This window comes from Halictus rubicundus, chromosome 15 (genome assembly GCF_050948215.1).
Source record: "Halictus rubicundus isolate RS-2024b chromosome 15, iyHalRubi1_principal, whole genome shotgun sequence".
Classification (NCBI taxonomy): domain Eukaryota; kingdom Metazoa; phylum Arthropoda; class Insecta; order Hymenoptera; family Halictidae; genus Halictus; species Halictus rubicundus.
The window spans coordinates 10,223,370-10,241,671 of record NC_135163.1 but is presented as its reverse complement, the minus strand read 5'-3'; the positions used below and the strand labels follow the sequence as shown (position 1 = coordinate 10,241,671).

General features: G+C 52.0%; 1 protein-coding gene across 1 annotated transcript in view; it reads left to right on the top strand.

Annotated features, from left to right (window-relative positions):
* Window positions 1-6,343, top strand: part of LOC143361403 (homeobox protein Nkx-2.4) — a 28,003-nt gene extending 21,660 nt beyond the window's left edge. Inside the window, exon 4 of the mRNA XM_076800769.1 lies at window positions 3,648-6,343. Coding sequence (XP_076656884.1) covers window positions 3,648-3,989 — 342 coding nt within the window. The 3' untranslated portion in view covers window positions 3,990-6,343. The remainder of the gene's footprint in view (window positions 1-3,647) is intronic.
* Window positions 6,344-18,302: the final 11,959 nt, after the last annotated feature.

Below are 18,302 nucleotides of genomic sequence, written 5' to 3'. Positions count from 1 at the left end.
TGTCACGACGCGAACTCGTTATTTTTGTCGAGGAACAAATCACTTTTGTTATTTGGAACTTCTTTCGAGTCGCGATTGATTCGTTCCAACCCTTCAGGATCTTTTTTCGCAGTCTCGCGAAAGGATCTAATGATCATTGGGTACCCGTAGGGATTCGAGGACGTAACTGTCCAAACGGTTGAAGTTGTTTCGCGGCCAACAGTTGGCAGAATCGTCTAGCGAGCAGAAATCCCGAACGACGAGAAGCCGACCGCGTCGTCGACGTCGACGTCGACGTCGGCGACGGGTTGGCAGCCGGGGCTCCGATTTTTTCCCTTTTTTTTCCCCCGTTCTTTCGTTTTATTCCATTTCCTCCCCTCGCGGCGGTAAAAAATTTCAAGTGGCAGCGCGAGCGAGCGAACACGGGGAAAGGATGGAGACAGAAGGAAGCTGGTAGGGTGAACCGACGAGAAGGAGACACAGATGGAAAGAGAGAGAGAGAGAGAGAGAGAGAGAGAGAGAGAGAGTGAGAGAGAGAGGAAAAGAGAAGAGAGGGGGAGGTATCCTGCAGGGGAGCGCGGAAACGGGTGCTCGAGGACCGGTCGCCATCTTGCCATGGGTACAGTCAAGCACAACACCTGGACGCGAATCCGGGTTACCAATACTCGTATTGATATCGATTAACCTCTCCCCCCTTTCCGGGGACGTGGTATGTCGATCTTCCGAATAAAACCTCGAGCTCGAGGCTTCGTGACCGCGACATTGTCTTGCGAGTCCGCGCTCGTCCAATCTGGACGCCATCTTGAACATTCAAAAGGCGTCGAAAGTGTCGCCCGACAGAGAGATACGGCAGACGGTTCAAAGCGACTTTTCGTTTCTACTCTCGTGAATCGCGTTAGACCGCTCGAGCAACGAATTAATTATAAGTTCAAGCAATTAATGTTCGGATCCCCACCCCCGGGTTGGAAGAGGCTTCCGAAAAGTGTTCGAGAACGACTACAAATGGAATCGAGATATTTGAAGTTTTTAATCTTCGTTGAAGCCGGGGAAGGGAACGGGAGAATGTAATTAAAATGGTGGATTACTAATTGGTACACTTAGAGTTTTAATCGGGATTGTCTTCTTGTCCCGCTGCAACTTTGTGCAAGTGGAACGATGATTCCAAGAACGGAGACTTTACAATGGCACACAGTTCTTGTGTCTATTATAGGTTTTCGACAATTACAAATTATTAGGGAATCTTAACCTTTATTGACCTTTCGAGGGCGGCTTGAATACCGCGCAATGTTGAAGAAAAATTCGTAGCGTGAAGAGCAAGGGTGCGGAAAGCGTCGGTAGTCGAATTTCGTCCGATTCGAAGCGGGGCCGAGCGGGTACCGTCGAGTTCCTTTAATAATTACCGACGGGGAACGAGGACGACGTGTACATTCGCGAAATAAATTGTACTTGAAGCGACGGCGTGCGCGAGCTTGCGGATCGAATATCTAAATGCGGCGAGTTCCGCGCGGGTGCATCGTCTCCCGTGGTAAAACACTCGTCGCGGTGCCGACCGGGATTGATGTAATTAACTAAAAAGCTGGCCCTCCGGCGAAGCCACGGCGTCGCGGCGCCCACAGGCCCCCGCGACGCTCTGCGTCTCGTTCTTTACAGAAGCCTCGGCCGAACAAAGACCGCGGGAGGAGATATTTAAAAGATTTCTGCCGGGACCTCTCGTTTCCGCGACGAATGGAATTCAATGGGCTCCGGTAAACGAGGAAGTGGGTTTTTTTTCAATCTAATAACCGATGTTTTTACCGCGAGTGTAATTACATTAGGTGGTCCCTCTCCCTCTCCCTTTCTCTGTCGCTCCCGGCCCTTTCTTTCGATAACTGGCAAACACGGCTCGCCGAGAAAACCTCGGGGACGATCGCTACCTTGATTTTTTACTCGATATGAATCTCTCCAGAAATTCATTTCCGCTCGTTCCCAGAAAAATAATTGACGCGGAAAGTCGGAGGTTTACTCTAATTTTATTAGAATAATTCAAGTTTTTCTTTTTTTTTTTTTTCAAAGAAGGGAACCTCGATAGGAGCCGAGTCCTCGACCCAAAAACCCAGCAGGCCGCGCATTGAACAATGTTCTCTTCCAAGGAAAAATATGGCGGCGTAACGAGCCGGCCGAGGGCGAAACTACGGGCTAACGTGTTTCCCGAGAATCCAATCACGGCAGGCATTGAGCCTCATTACGCGTCGGTGGTCGCCGCTCATAAACACGTACTACTCCGTTCCTGAGCACGGCCGTTTTCGCCGGAAATCGCTTAACGCGCGTTGAAGTGGCTAAAGTGGCGTGACGCGTGACGCGCGCGCCGACCGTCATGCGTTTAGCGTAATCGTCACTTTGTCAGCGTGAAGTGCACGGCATGCCCTGCACTTATGTTCGCGGTCGCAACGCGCACGTAAGTCCGTGTCGGCCACTCGAATCGAATCGTTACTGTACCGAGCTCCCCTGACCCACCACCCCCTCGAACCCTGTTCGAACTGATCACGAAAAACGGGAAACCATACTCCTCGGAACGCTGCAGCACGCTCCCGAAGAAACCTACCCGACGGCAGAGATCCGGAAGAGAAGAAAATCGGAAATTATAAAATTCTTCAAGGTTCGACCCCTTCTGAGATGTCAGAAATCAGGCGGATTTCGGATTACTAGGCTGCCTTGGATGCATAGAATTTTAGCAAAAAGATCCGCAAAGCACCGATCAACGCTCCGCCATATTTTCCATCGTCGATTTCTCTCTTCCCCTATTTCGTGGTTGCATACATTGTACGGTCATTCCACCTCGCCGTACAGAATTTCTCCGCCTTTCTTCGCATCCCACGCGGATGGCCGGCAGCGATCGGGAACATGTTCGCTGGCATCGCGTCGCGTCGCGTCCAGGTGAAACGAGAAAGTCTCGGATCTGGCGAGGCGTTATTCCCGAGCGCGATTATATTATTAAAGCATCGCTGCCGCGGAGATCGAAGAGGAATGTCGTGTACCGAATGTTGATACAGCTGAGTGGTCGTCCCGGCAGGTACTCGGCCGGCTTGCTTCGGCTTCTGTTTGGCATGCGGTGGGGTCCCGCTCACCGTACTGAATCCCTGACGACGAAGAGGAGAGACGCGCGCGGGGTGACAGAGGGTAGAACGATGTGGACGGGCAGTTCGATGTTGACGCGGCTGACAGAGCTCCGTAACCTGGTCCACGGTAGCTGGTGCTGTTTATTCGTAATGAGAGAGGGAGAGACAGTTAGAGGAGACGACCGTGTGCGTGTGTGCTCGAATGCTGATCACGAGGTATCGCGCGGGTTAAGTACCTGTGCCCATCGTCGGAGCCCACGTGTTTGCTCGGAACACAGAAGCCCCCCTGATGAAACCGTACTCTCCTCGTCCCACGTCTTCTCGACCGGTTCACCGTAGGGCAACGCGTGCACCGGCGAACCCGCGTTTCCATATTGCCATAGCGTTGGGAGGATCGAGCCAAGACCAACGACACGGTTGAACTAGGTGCTCTTTGGTCTGGGTTAGGTCCGGTTCGGTCTCGTAGCGAACCCCCGTGCTGAACCTGATCGGATCTCCATAGCTAAGGGGTTGATCTACCGGACTATAGTTGTAGGATGAAAGTTTATTCACCGGTGGTTTCTTCTGTTACAGAGCGCGAGTTCGCCCCGGCGGGTGGCTGTCCCGGTTCTGGTGAAGGACGGCAAACCCTGCGGAAGCGGCGGCGGTGGCGGAAACGAGGGTAGCCGTGGCGGGCCTAGCGCGGCTCTGGCTAGCCCGGCTCCTCACCTGACGGCAGCCTCGAGCCCTCACGGATCCCATCACGCAGCGTCCTCGGTGTCCCATCATTCGGTGGTCGGCGTGAGCCACGTGATGTCGTCCAGCCAGAGTCTGCAGCACTGTTCGTACACGAGGACCGGGACGCAGCAGAGCATGCAGCAGCAACAACAGCCGCAGTGCGGCGGGTACCTGCCGTTCCAAAGTCGGGCCTGGTAGTACATGCCATCCGCGGCGGTGGCCAACCCATCAGCCGCAGGTCCAACTGCCTGGTACCCGATGGAGGACAGCCCTTAGAGACACAGCCGTCGGCGCGAATACCACTCCCGAAGCCATCATGAACGAGCAGGTTTGTTCGACGTCGAGGACAAGGGGGCGATCGGCCGCAATCGTCGGAGACGTTCGTGGACCCTTCGAGTGAAAGCGTGCGAGGCTGTTCGCCCGGGACATTGGGACGCGAACGCTCGGCCGTGTTGTTGTTAGTGTCCTCGTCAAGGGACTGTCGACGAAGTGACGCGCGAGGGGATTCAGGCTCTCGGAGCCGTTGTCCACGCTGCAGAGACCGCGGGACGGTTAATTGGAGACAGTGATCCGCGTTCGAGTCTTCTTCGCGTGCGGGGACCAGGCGCCGAAGGGATTCCAACACGCGAGTCCCTCGAAATCGTTGGTTTCCCGAGTGCGCGATACGAGTGTCCAGAGCTGAACGTGTCCTGGGACAACTGGACGATCGAGCCGATACCGAAGTACTTACATCGTGCCCGTTTGTCCGACCGATAAACAGCGGATTCCTCTCGGTGGATCCCGAAGGTCCGAATTTTCTTTTTTGGGGAATCGATGGCCCAGAAACAAGCCGGGAAACAAGAACTTCGACACCTCGAAGAGTGTTCGAGAGCGCGCGGAGTAAGTCGTTGCTCGATCTTAGTTCGCAGTAGAACCGCGATGGAACGACGACGAGCAGAGGTCGGTGGTCAATCGTCTGCCATGGTATCAGATACGATCGGCAGTTCGCAATTAGCTACATGAGGTTCGTTCTCGTCGCGGTCGCCAGCCAGGAGCACTTCCCGGCTCCTGATTCGCCCTAGCGTCGATCGATCGCGTGTTTGCGAACCTTCGCCGTCGAGACCGCGACGCAAGGGGTACACCTCCGCTCGCTAAACTGTCGTCCGTTTGTTGTTGCTCGACAGAGACGAGGTAGGAAGAGGTTGGAAAAGCCGAAGCGAGCGGCGACTTTAATTTGACCGTGTTTGAGGTAGCCGGGAACTCGGACACCTAACTAGCGGAATTAGTAATTGGATCCTTCTTTGCGGACTGGTTTCAAATATTATTCTCAATTTCACCTCTGTCTCCGATGAATTCGTTCTGTCGATTTGCATTCGTACTTTGTTATTTCGACGACAATAGACTCCTTTAGACGGATTTCTTCTTGCAAAATGGATCTCCATTCGTAGCGATAAAATTATGTATATTTGCATTCGTATCAGAGATGTAGCCACTCGTTGACGCAAATCATTTTGACGATCGTTACAGGCAGGACGTTTCAAGATCAGTTTTTATTATTAGAAGGATAAAAATCGGCGGTATGGGTTTATCACGCAACTTACAGCTTGTTTAATATCTTCAGTTCCCGTACAGAGGATTAAATATTAATTCTGATTGATTGTAGATTCTTGCTATCCACAGCAGTGCTCGGTGAAATTTTTGGGAGCAGTTTTTAGCAGAAGAGCGGAACCGGCACGTGTAAATTTAACCGAGCGCTACTGTACTGCGTTTGAGGATTAAGTTTGAAGTAAAGGAAGTTTTAATTCGGAAACGCGTCGAATTAGGGGCGTCGATCGCAAAAGACCAGGACGAAGCGTGACGAACAGTTTCCGTCGCACCTGTGATAGCGGCACGTGCAGCTCGAAGCACAACGGAACAGCGAGAAGGGGCTACCCGAATAATCTGTCCGGATCCACTCGAAACGCGGCGATTCCAATTGCGAGAAACTGTACACCGGCGTTTGATCGCGTCACTCGGCCCATCCGGGACCGTCATACGAGACGCGCACTCGCGACACTGTTGCAACGTCACGTTCCACGCGAGTTTGTCGCATCCCCCCGGTGAAAAAGAATCGAGTTTCAGGTGAACGAGCCCTCGTGAACCTGTTGGAGGCTTACTTTCTTGCGTGAAATCTGTTACGGTCAGACTAGGGACAGATTTGGGGTTGGAGATTCAAGAATCGGCACGCATAACGTTGAACGTGTTGCAAACCATCTTCTGAATTTCCTCTGACAATTTAATTGATCCCCATCGTGTGCCACGTCGATTTACAATTTGAAGATTTGAAGATGCTGAAAGCTTTAAACTTAATGGTACCTTTCAATTATTCGCGTAATCGTCGATATTAATTCGTAATCGTGAAACTGGATCGATAACGTGAACAGAATGGGAGGGTTACATTGTGACCTCAAGGGGATGAAATTAGAGGGTTTAATGATAGCCTATATTTTTCGAGAACCGTGAAATTTATTTGTAGATACTTGTCTCCTTTATATTTATGGAGTTTATCGTTTCGAAGATCGAGATGGCCTAAAGTCAGCCTTCAACTTGTTACCGGCATCGATAGCCGAGACTCTGGACGATAAGAAACACATAAGTTATGCCATTGAACGTATACGTTACACACATTTGGAGAACCCGTTTACTCCTCGTGTTTGTTACCTGAGAAACCAGAGTACTTTCCACATCGCCATAAGACGCAGGGAACAAGCTAATATAGTTGCACTGCGAGGATACAGAAATTGTCCAGATGCATGGGAATTGATGACACTTTGCAGAATCGAGTTCGCGGTGGACGGACTAGGACTCATTGTCAGGCGAACACACAGGTTACACTATTTAGCAAATTATAGCCATCGCATAGAGGCAAGAGAGACTCGATCTCGCTGATTTGTAAAATATTCAACAAGACGGATGTTCATCTCGGTTCTGGTTTTTAGCCGATACCAGCAATAAATATCGCGGTCCACTTATTGCGCAATAGGCCGGACAGCACATTAATCAATTCCGTTGCATAAATCGATATAGCCAAGCAGTGTCTGCGTCACTCTTCAGCCCTGAGCGTGCTCCCTGATTCTCCATGCATCAACAATTGTCTGGAAACTTCGTTAAAAGCCTCGGGAGACCAATATGTTTTCAACGACCATGCTGGAACTGTCTGGGTCCCTTCAAGCTCCGTTTTTTCTTTCTCCGTTGCCCTCATTCGAGACATCAAATTCTCTGCATTAGACCTGGTACCGGATGCGGTTTTCTCTGTGATCAATGACACAATGATTTACCAACCGATCGTAGCCTTTCAGGACCACGCTCGATAACGGACCCAAGCAGCAGCGCGGCGCCGAGATTTCACTCTAGCAATAACGATCGCCAAATTCTCCGAACACTGTGCCCCGCGACCAAGCCATTTGCAAAATTCCTAGCCAAGCGCACCCACACCAGAATTCGCGAACAACGAAGTCGAGCCAGATTCAGCCTGGCAGCGAGCGTTCAGAAAAAGTCGAATCGGCCGCCGAGAGGGTTGAAACGGGTAGGCAACCAGCCTGTGTATCTGCCTTTCCCCTCCTCCCCCGCACCTCGGACGCGACGACGGGGAGAGAAAAAGGGGTGAAAAAGACGGGGCAGGGGGGGGCTAGCCGAGGGAACAGTCGAAACGGATTAATCGGGCGTCGGAACTGGCTCGTTCCATAGAAAACTCTCTGAAATCGTGTCGCGAGGCGCGCGCGTTTTTTCAAGCGACCGTGAGCCGCGACACGCGTGTGTACATATAGCCGTGAACAGAGGGGTCGAGGGAGAGAGGGACCTGTACATATCCGCGAAATTGTGACGCGCGAGAACAGAAAATCGATCTTCTCTTCTTGCGGCCGGTGGAGGAAGGCGAGGAAACGCCGGCGGAGGGGGAGGGACAGGGGGTGGAGAGAGAAGACCGGTCGGAAAACCAAGAGAAAAGCGTGGTGTGTCCCGACGCAGTGATAACGAGGTCACAGCCGTGAATCCCGATGATGTAAATAAGAATAACGTGTACGGTGGTGTCTATAGACGTTCGCCTGAACGACGGAAATAAGGGGTGTTCGCGGCGGTCGAGAGTGATAGAGGATCAAGCCCGGGGGGGGGGGGGTTGGGAATAACAGACGGGGGGGGAGGCGTGTAGAAATTGGATCAGCGACGAAAACGCCATTCAAAGCTGGAAATTCTTGTTGCTCACCCCCATCCCCCGAAAAACCGAGCCTCGGCGTTCCCGTTCTACTGTAAACGATTTAGAAAGAGAGAGAGAGAGAGAGAGAGAGAGAGAGAGAGAGAGAGAGAGTGTGTGAGAGAGAGAGAGAGAGAGAGAAATGGAAACTCGAGAATTATTGACATTAATGTAACGCATCTGATTACACACACCCATTACACACGCGCGCGCGCGCGCTTGCGCACACAGCGAACATGGATACACGTGTACACATATACGAGCGTCAAGGTATAATTGATTGACGAATAGCGAGTAGCGTGTGACGGTGAAGAAATTTAGAAATTATTACAAAGTTTTGTAAATAACGACAGAGATATTAATAAAACGATACTTATTCGAAGAAAAAGCCATGCGACGGAACGGTCGGAGTTTGATTTCGAACCTCGCCTGTGCTAGTGGATCCCTTGACTCGATCCCTAACTCCTTCACAGTCGAGTTCGATGAAACTCAATCCCTGGAACATGGTACGAAAGATTGGCGAACCTAAACGATCGCACCCAATCGAACGGTGGTTGGTAAGGTTCGCAAGTAGTAATCGAGGAATGATCGGACAACTGTCTCGCATCCTACCTGTCGTTTAGACAGGAAAATAGGATATCGCAAGGGAGGCTAAGAATGTTTCATTACATCTCTCGGCGAGTCCTGATCGCCGCGTTTCTCGTGCGTGACGAACGTTCTGAGCGCAGCGCCATGGAAACACCCTCATACTCTGATCCAGGCCGCGTGTTCCTGGCCCCGTACCGTCCTAACCCCCTTAGAACGGCGACGGTGTACCTACGATTATTAAGGTAAGCCGATCTTCTCGATAGGTGAAGGTTAATGCCCGGCGTGCAGGTGGAGGAGAAGCCACCAGCCAGGAGTCGGCCCGACCGTTTATTGGATATTTGCGGAGGGTCTGGAGCCCGGGGACTTAAACCCCCCCTGGCGAGGGGAGGTCAGGATTCCAGCGATTTATCAAGAGCACCGTGACTAATTGCTCCTGGTTGCGGGGGGCAGGTACTGCTGGCACGAGACACACGAACACACGAGATCGCAATTCCCTGGGACAACCGGGAAACGCCGACGGCGGCGGAAAAAGTGTTCCAGACTTTCGCGCGGAAGCGTGATTAATTAAAGGGGCGAGGGGGAAGTTGTGTTTCTTGCTTGGCCGTGCCCCGGCGATAGTGAAACTCGATGCAAGGTGACGGTACTATTTTTCGAAGATTCTATCGTATCTCAAGCTGAAAATGGATGAGTTTTCGGGAAGAGCTCGGCAATGTTTAAAGGCCACGGTGCGATCGAACGAGGTCGAAGTATCGGCAGAAGCGGGAAGGAAAAATGGTCGCACGAGTTTCACGCTCGTCGACGTCGGCGCGTGTCGATTGCCCGCGCGCAACCGTCTGTCCGCGAGCGTGTGCGTGCGTCGCATGACATACGAGAGGTCCTGACGGTGACAGGCCTCCGCTTCTGGTGGTCACTCTTATACACTGGTATCCCATATCGCACCCCACACACCCCTCTCTTTCTCTCGGCTCGGCCGCCATTATCATATTTATTAACTGCCGCTCGACGCTTATATCTACACCTATTCGCTGCCATTCCTATATAATATAATCTGTGCCAGTGACAGCAGCACGTGGCACCATCCCTCCGCGCTCCCACCCCGCTTCACCCTCCGACGCTCGACGATACTCTCTCTTTCTCTTTATTTCCCCTCTCATTCCGCCTGTCTCCCCCGCCCCTTTCCACCTTATCTGTCACCACCCTTCACGCCCTTATTACACGGACAGAGGATTTGTTGCTGCCGTTTGATACGATTACCGGAGCCGACGGTTTATGATTCGTATTGTAGATGGGAATTAGCTCGGATCCCGGCTCGCGAGTGCTCGTCTTTGTGGTCTTTCGATGATAATTGTTACCCTGTGATCTTCGGTAGTCCACACGCCTTGGACTACATTCACCCGGAACGGTTTCTCCTAGCTTTTCAATCCTTTACCTTTGTCGGTGCCTGCAACTCCTACCTCCTTTTGTTTCTACTTGGTTTGACCGCTCTAATTACCTCAACTGATCTACAACGCGCAGCTGAACGTCTTATTTTCTCCGGTTTAAAGCCGCGAACGACGGAATGGCACGCGCAGGCTCGTCCCCGCGAGTCCTCCGGGTCGATTGTAAATTCATGAAGGAAAAGGAAGTCGAAACGCCCCACGTCGGGACACCCCGTTCATGAATACCGGCCCGGTGAAAACATGGGGCTGTTTCGATCTAAGACGCGACGAGCGCGAAGCAAGGGCGCCCTCGGATGCTAATGTCGTCTTCCACCGATCTTCCCTTGATAGCTGGTCCTAATGCATTGCAAAGGGTTGTCGGGGACGGGTAGTACCTGGCATTCGTCATTCATGACCCAGCGTTTCAATCGATGCCTCCTACAAGCGAATGCATAAACCAATTCCTCCATAAACAGCAAGCCCCGTTTCGAAACTTTCAATTATCCGTCACCGGGAAGCCGAACTGTTTCGGCCAGCGCGAACGTTGGGATAGGGTCGCCTTGAGGAAATCTCGAAGCTGAAATATCTCGGTCAAACGCGCGCGGAAACGATCGCAAGGGCCCATGTTTCCGGGGGCGAGAAACTTTTTCCGCGGGAGACGTTCAATCCGCATCGACAATTGCCGGTCGACCATCCCCCCTCCCTCCCTTCGGCCAATGCGCGCGCGTTATTGAATTGGAAATTTCCGGGCCGGGGACAAAGAGTCGATTTCATTTGAAATCATGCCGCGGGTCTCATAGACCTCCATTCAGATAGGTAGGGAAATGCAGATTGCCGGGGCGACACAAAGCATTCCAGCCGGGATAACCGAACTGGATAACGGGTCCAGATATTGCTACTTGACTCCCTCGCCCTGCAGGTAATTGCAGCGCCAGGCTGCCTTTGCCATCCATACCGTGACGGAATTCGCGATATTCCCTTGCCACGCGTCGCACCTAAGATACCTGCGCCGCAGCCCGTGTCTACCACCGCTAGAATAGTTGCCCCGCCGATCCGTTATTGAATCCTGATCGAGATCAAACGGCGGGCAACCCGTCACAGAGCCGATCAGTCTACAGCACGGTTCAACTTGTTTTACCCGCGATTAACGCTAACGGCATTAAGTGTGTGGATCCAATCAACCTACAGCACGGGTTACGACAACGACCCTCCCTCCGGATCAATGAGGACATAATTATCGCTGGTCTTTCGCAGTTTCTTCATCCGACTTCTCTTCAACGTCCTTGTTCTCCTCGAATCGTCTCGATCTCGATCTCAAAACTTCTAGTTGGGAATGTTACCTGAAAGAACAGCTATTTAAAGCAAAGAAAAGACACACCTATGTATACTTGGACAAGAGAGGACGGTCAGCAAACAGATTTCTGTGCTGCCGATCAAAAGTTTAGAGTCACTTGCGATACTCCGGGGGCGGACGAAGGAAATCACTGGAGTGTCTCGCCGAAGATGTCACTCGCGAGGCCAGGAGCAAGAATCTTGGACTGTAAACACCGGTTCAATGTCGCGGCATAAGAAATCGTTTAGCGCCCGCGATCGCTCGAAGAAAACCTGGCAAAATCCGCCGTCTGTGACCCGTATCCGAGCCTGCGACGTCACGAGGTAACGCACACGTTGCAACGCCGTAGAAGTCGCGTGCACACACACACGTACGCCGGGACGTGCGTGTCAGTTCCCCGTCCGGGAGCAAAAATCGCTTGTTCCGCAGGGTGGGGGGACAGCTCCGCCTCCCGGCGACCCTACCGCCGTTCGTACACGCCCCCGGCCCGCCCACCCTGTCGGCTCGTTGCGTGGGTGAGCCTGACCTCCAGAAATAAATCGCTCGAAGACGATGGAAAATGCTTCTACGCGGCACCTACTGACCGAGACTTTCTTTTTCGCGCTCTCTGCCGTTCCCCTTTCGAATAATCCGTTCAGAAAAAAGTTTCGAGTGAAAATCGGTCGTCGCCCGGTACGCTCGTTACTCGCCCCTTAATAGGCTGCGTTCCGATTCGGCTATGCCGCTCTATTCGAGAACGGCTATTCAGTGGAAGGCTTAAAATCGCTCGCTTAACGGCGCCGGACCAACGTCAACGCATTTGCATTATTATTGCGTGGTTCGCAACTGCACAAAAATTAATTTATTGACTTAATCCGGTGTTAGGAGCCGTTTGCAAGAAGACGCGGACCAATTTAAGAGAAGCCTTCATGGCACTACGTAAATGGAAATCTTTTAAATCACTTATTATGACAAAAAGAAAAAGAAACAGGCGAATTTGATGAAATTCATAAATCAATACGTCGAAGGGGTTGCCCGCTAGGGGTTAAAGGATTTTCGATTCCGGGTGAAACAACGTTAGTTTCGATATCGGATTTCCTCCTTTCCGCGGAAGGCCGGTATTAATTCACAGCGGCGTCGCGTCGGCGCGGCGCGGCGGAGAGGCTAAAATTAATTAGAAAAGAGTATTTAATTTCGCTTAGCAAGCGGCTCGCGCCACCCTCGTCGCCGGGGGTCGCTGATTGGACAATTCTTACCCTCGTTGTCTCGGTGTGCGCGGCGCGTAGTTAAGGTTGGGCTCGATCGACGAAACTCGTGGCGCGACAGACGAGCCGCGGGGCACGTCGGGCCGTTATTTTTAATTCTCCGGCGGCGGCGGCGGGAACAACGGGGGCTGCTGTTCTGTGCGCGCGTATGGGCCGCGCGCGGACACACTTAACCGACGCCCGAAAAACAGTTGCTGCGACGACGACTACGACGACGACGGTGCGCACAAAAGCTTGACGCGGCGCGCACATAACGAGCACTTAAGCACTCGTCGACAACGGTCGAACACGAAAAATGTCATAAGATGGTGCATTGTGCATGGAAAAAGGAAAGGAAGGGGCGGATGGGGGGGAGGGGGGACACTCGTAGATCCGTTGGCGCGTACACGATGGTATATTGTTTATCGAGCAGAAGGTAGACACAGGGTGCAGAGCTTTTGTAAGAACGATGGCCGTGCGCTCGCGCGAGCGCAGCCGGGGCTATATAGCCTATGAACATGAACGTACGAACGTTTGCACGGCAAGAACGCAATATGCCAACCGGTGCCTCGATTCGATGAACTCTCGAGAGGCTGTGTTCGAAGCGACCAAGGAAAATCGCGAGATCGAAGGTTCCCACACACGGCGAGGCCACCAGGGGCGAGACTCGTACGGCCGGTTCTCGCGGCGACGTTGTTGCGGGCCCCCGGGACTAGGGTGACGAGTGCATGCCACCAGTGCCACCGTGTAAAACCCAGAACCCCGACGTCATTCGTCGTCATTCGTCCTGCAGCTTTTTTCTTCCGGGCGAGCGTATCGTTATTTCCGCGAGACCGGACAATCGAAGTCAAGGAGTCGACGTGGCGCGGCTAGGGGGTCCGATTCGCACGGGGGGTCAACCACACGGGATCCTTGGCGACGCTCACGTTTAAGCCCTTGTCGGTAACCGGCCGCGGAACATTATCGACAGGCGGGTGCCCCGCGCGGGAAACCTCGCGGGGGGCCACAGCTCGTCACCTCTCGCCCTTTTCCTAGCTGACTGCTCACTCGACTACTCGGGGCCACGAATCTTTCGATCCGATCGGCTTCCTTAACCGCCCCATGTCGTCCAGCCGACGCACAATAGGCTACTTCGGCCAAAAATACGGCAGAAACTCCATTTTCACCAGTATCCCAGAATCACCAAAATTTTGGTGTAAGCTAGAACTTCTTACATATATTTCTGTATATTATAAATAGGGATAGGTAACATCGTTATTTTACTTTGAAAACTAAATATTAATGTGTATAACTATTTTAACGGGGCCCTGTCTTTGTGAAATCCTTGCTTGAAGGTCTAGAATAACGATTAAATTCATGAGGAATAAGATGAAATGATTTTTAGAGGATTTCTCGAGTCATTCAAAAGATCACGGTGAAATTAAGCCCCCAGAGCCTCTGCTCTTCTCGATTCGTGCCTGGTCAAAGCAACGACGACGCCAGCGTCTTTATTGACGCGCACCGAGTAAAATTGCGATCTCGTTTAGACACGAAAGACGTACGCGGCGCGGCGCGGCGCGGCGCGGCGCAGGGCTGAAAGCGCGGCGAGGGATCCGGGCTTCGAGGTAGGGTAGCGATCGAGCACTTGAGCACGAGCTCGGAAGAAATGCGGGGAGAACAATGGCTAGAGGTAACCAGGAGCCGGTGCTGCGTCATCCCGGTGTCTGAGCCCGTCTCCACCGACGCGGTAACGAGGTGCACGTCGACCGAGCGGAGAGCTCACCTTCCCGCGACCCGCCACCAAAACCGACCACCCACCGCACCGATCCCGAGGATGCCACCAGAGATATCGCGTTACCCCGCGGGGACGCCTATCCGCCGATCATTTCGCAGATAATTCGCGCGACACCGTTGCTCCCGTTAATTGGGGATCAGTTATAGTATCGCGACACCGATCGGACACGCTCCGCCACAGAGAATCGAGCACGATCAGTACAATTTAGTGAAAATTATATTCGTAATGTCTATCTAATAACGTCTAATCGGCAATTACAAACGTTATTTTATGTAATATTATTTTATAAGATACCAGAAGGTTTGTTTCACTCGGAATAACAGGTGTAGTCGTAAGAGCTGTATTTTAGAACAAATCTTATAATCGATATCGAACCGGTTTCGAGTTGCTACGTAATCCCCGAGCGGCACTCGGTTTTAGGAGAGCGAAGCAGACTCTGTTAATTACAGTTTCGAAATATCTAAATTTCCCTGATTCGAGCCTCTTGCTTTATCGATTGCATACATCGCTTTTCGCTCGTTTCACGTGTGTCTACATATATATCCCAAAAGCTTTGAGAACGGTGGTCGCAGCGATCAATGTCGCAAAGGTAAACCTTTTTGCGGCGAGGAAGGTAATTGTATTTCCACCAAGGTTCCACTTCTAAAATTAGTAACAATTAACCAGAATGCAGACGCGAGTCTTATTATTTTCCCCAGACTGGGTGGCGGCTACGTATCGTCGGCGGAGCTTATAAGGGAGCCATCCAATTAAGGGACACCCCGTGCACGACGAACTCGAGGGATTCTTGGTCGAGCAACTTCCGTTCCGAAAATTCGTCGGCAGCTGCTTGATCTTTCCGCGTGGTTTCGCGCCGTACGAGCGACGGTAGACACTCGGCCAATGCGTACTTATCAAACGCAGGCGGCGTAACCTCGAAACGAGAAGCACGGGCGTTGGGACAGAGACAGAAAAAGAAGAGAGCAAAAGAGAGAGAGAGAGAGAGAGAGAGATGTAAATCGTGAGAAACGAAGTGAGAGGCGAAAACGGAAAAGAGAAAGATTTAGAGAAAGAGAGAGAGAGAGAGTCGCGTACACTTGGCTACTTGGCATTTACATCCGCCATCCATTTTGCACGCTGGTACTTCAGTCCCTATTCTTTACCTTTAGGTGCCCGCACCCATGTACGGATACTCGCGCTCGCGAGCTCGGGCTTCGTCCAACACGCGCAAACGATCGCACACGCACACGACAAGGGAGCACAGTAGGTACGTACACGTCACGTGTACATTAACACGAGTTGCCGCGTTTTTACGTGACGGAGCAATGCGTAGCTTCTCTGTGCCCCCCGTGAGTGCGTGAAAGAAGTGGCGAGCCAGAAGAAAAGGGGAAGGAAAGAGAAGACGAAGAAAGACGGGGGAGCAGAGGAAAGACGAAGACGGGGGGAGCGGAACGAAGGGAGAAGAAGAGAACTCGGATGTGCCGTGGAGCAGAGTCGTGTGAGGTGAGGGCGCACCTGGACCTTCATCTCCATGGGCGTACAAGGGCTCTCACTGCCTTCCACTCCACGATTCAACCACCCAACGGACTGCCTCCAGTTACCGTGCACCAAAGTTTCTTCTTTCTCTGTTTTCGGCCCTTTTCGCCCCCCCCCCTCTCTCACTCTCTCTCTCTCTCTTTGTGCCTTTCTCTCTTCTCTTTGTCTTTTTTCTCTTTTTTTTATTTTGCTCCGCAGCAAAATCGCACGAGTGCGTGTGCGTACCATCGGAATCCGCGGCCACCGACACCCAAGCACGTTTTACATCGACCCGGCGCTTGTAAAAAAGAGAGAGAAAAAGAAAGAAAACAAAAAAAATAAAATAAAATAGAAGGAAAAAGTAGATTCCGCTGGGCCGCGCCGCGCCAGAACGTCGCGTCGAAAACAGTGGAAAAATACCGATCGACAAAACCGGGCGGATTTTTTTCTGTGTCACCGTTTTTCGAGCATCCTTGATCCGAATTCACAGATTACAGCGGCCGACCGAGCGCGACGTCGAGCTGTTACAAAACGGCGAAACCCATTACCACCGGCTGCTGGAAAGCAAATACAGAACCGTTCCGCGCGAACGAAAATATCGAGGATTTTCGGGAGTTTTACAACGCGAGCCGCGTATCTTACACCGAGTGTACTTGTTGAGCCGTCGTGTTTATCATTGGTCGCGTCTCTTTCGCGGATTCGCTTCCGATTCGAAAATATAATTTCGTCGAGCATCGAGTCCAGGATATATTAAAACATTACTTCAGACTTTCCGTCGTGGTAAAAGAGGAGCAAGTAGCTGTGCTCGTCCGACGCATAATTTCCAAGCGTTCGAGCCTCCTGATTTCTTTGCGGCACAAAGAAGTCGTCTTTTCCGGTGTGCTTCTCTTTGAGGAACTCGCGTGCATTCTCGAGCACGGTTATTGCGTCTGCACGCGATTATGGACGATCGAGCGAGTGCGTGCGTGCCGCGCATACTCCTCCAACCGAAGTGCTCCTTTCTGTGAAGCATGCGGCGTTATCTCGGCTTCCTTGTTGTCCCTTTGATGAAATAAAGCACTATCCGCGGCGAGATCTACCCCTGCGTCAGTAGTTGCGCTCTCCCCGCTCCCCGTGTACACGCGATCCGTGTGTATATACTTTCGCCTTGTCTCCCTCTCGCTCTCTCTCTCTCTCTCTCTCTCTCTCACTCTGTCTCTCTCTCTTCAGTCTCGAGTTCTCTCGACGGTGTAGGACACAATGCGGCCCTTACATCTTCATCGAGTACGAGTCGTCGCTTGCGTGTAATGCGTTCACTCTGGTTTCCATACGGGTACCGAGGCCCCGACCATTTCCTACCGCAGACACGGCACGGTCCAGACACTTCCAATACACTGTTTTCGCAAACTTGCGCGCGATAACGAAAGCGAGAGCGCCAACGCTTTGACGCTGGCGCGCGCTTTCGGCGTGAGACATCTGTGGAATCGGAAGCATTCAAAGAAAAAACAGTGTGAGAAAAAGGAGAGAACGGAAGGGTTGTTTACACTCGGCCATGCGGGCTATCGGAAATATCGGCTCGGATCGCTGAACGAGAGACCGGATAATTTTATGCGGGCGATGGAAATTAAATGGGCCGTGCGGAACACAATACGCACCGATAAGCAAAATCTCCATCGTCGGCTGCGCCGAAGTGTGAAAATAACGAAACCCGCGAACAAATAATCCGTGTAACTCCTCGTGAAAGTTTCGAATCGCTGAATAGTGTTCCTGTTTATTCAGTTACGCGTGCTAACTTGATTCATGAAAATATTCCTGTTCATTAAGCGATCTCGAGCATTCGCGTGTTTGTCAAGTCAACCGACACCTTAACCGCGAATAATCGCATTAATTTGCGGAAAGTAAGACTCGCGTGTTTTAGGAATTCGTAACAATATCGAAGCGAATTAGTCGTGTGATGACGTGACTGTAGAGAAAGTCGGCAAGTGGATGCAAACTTACGGCCAGTGATGTGTATGAATAGTTTATAATTATTTTAAGAGGGGTGCTACAGAGTTTGCCCAGCGAAAGGAACCCAGCGGCTCCCAACGAACGGTTCTACTACAACGTAGGATCCAGATTTCAGGGTGACGATAGAGGAGAGCCTAAGAGAGGAGCGAGAGAGAGAGGGGGAGGGAGGGAGGGAGGGAGAGCGAGGGGCAGAACAAGAGCGCTGCTCGCTATTGTTTTCTCGAGTGGTACTCGCTGGTTCAATGCTCGCCCGCTCTGGTAGACCGGTACCAGATGTACCCGACCGCCTGGTTTCAACCGTGATACCGTGCCACGCCATTCGTGGCGATTACGCTTTCCAATTTCCCAAAATGTTCACATTGTTCGTCACCGGGACAAAAGCGTTCGCAGACGAAACCAACGGCTCCGTTTTGCTTGCTCAAAAATTCCCCGGAGGAATTGCCATTCGATACCTAACTGTTCAATCCGTCAAACCTATTACATTTTTA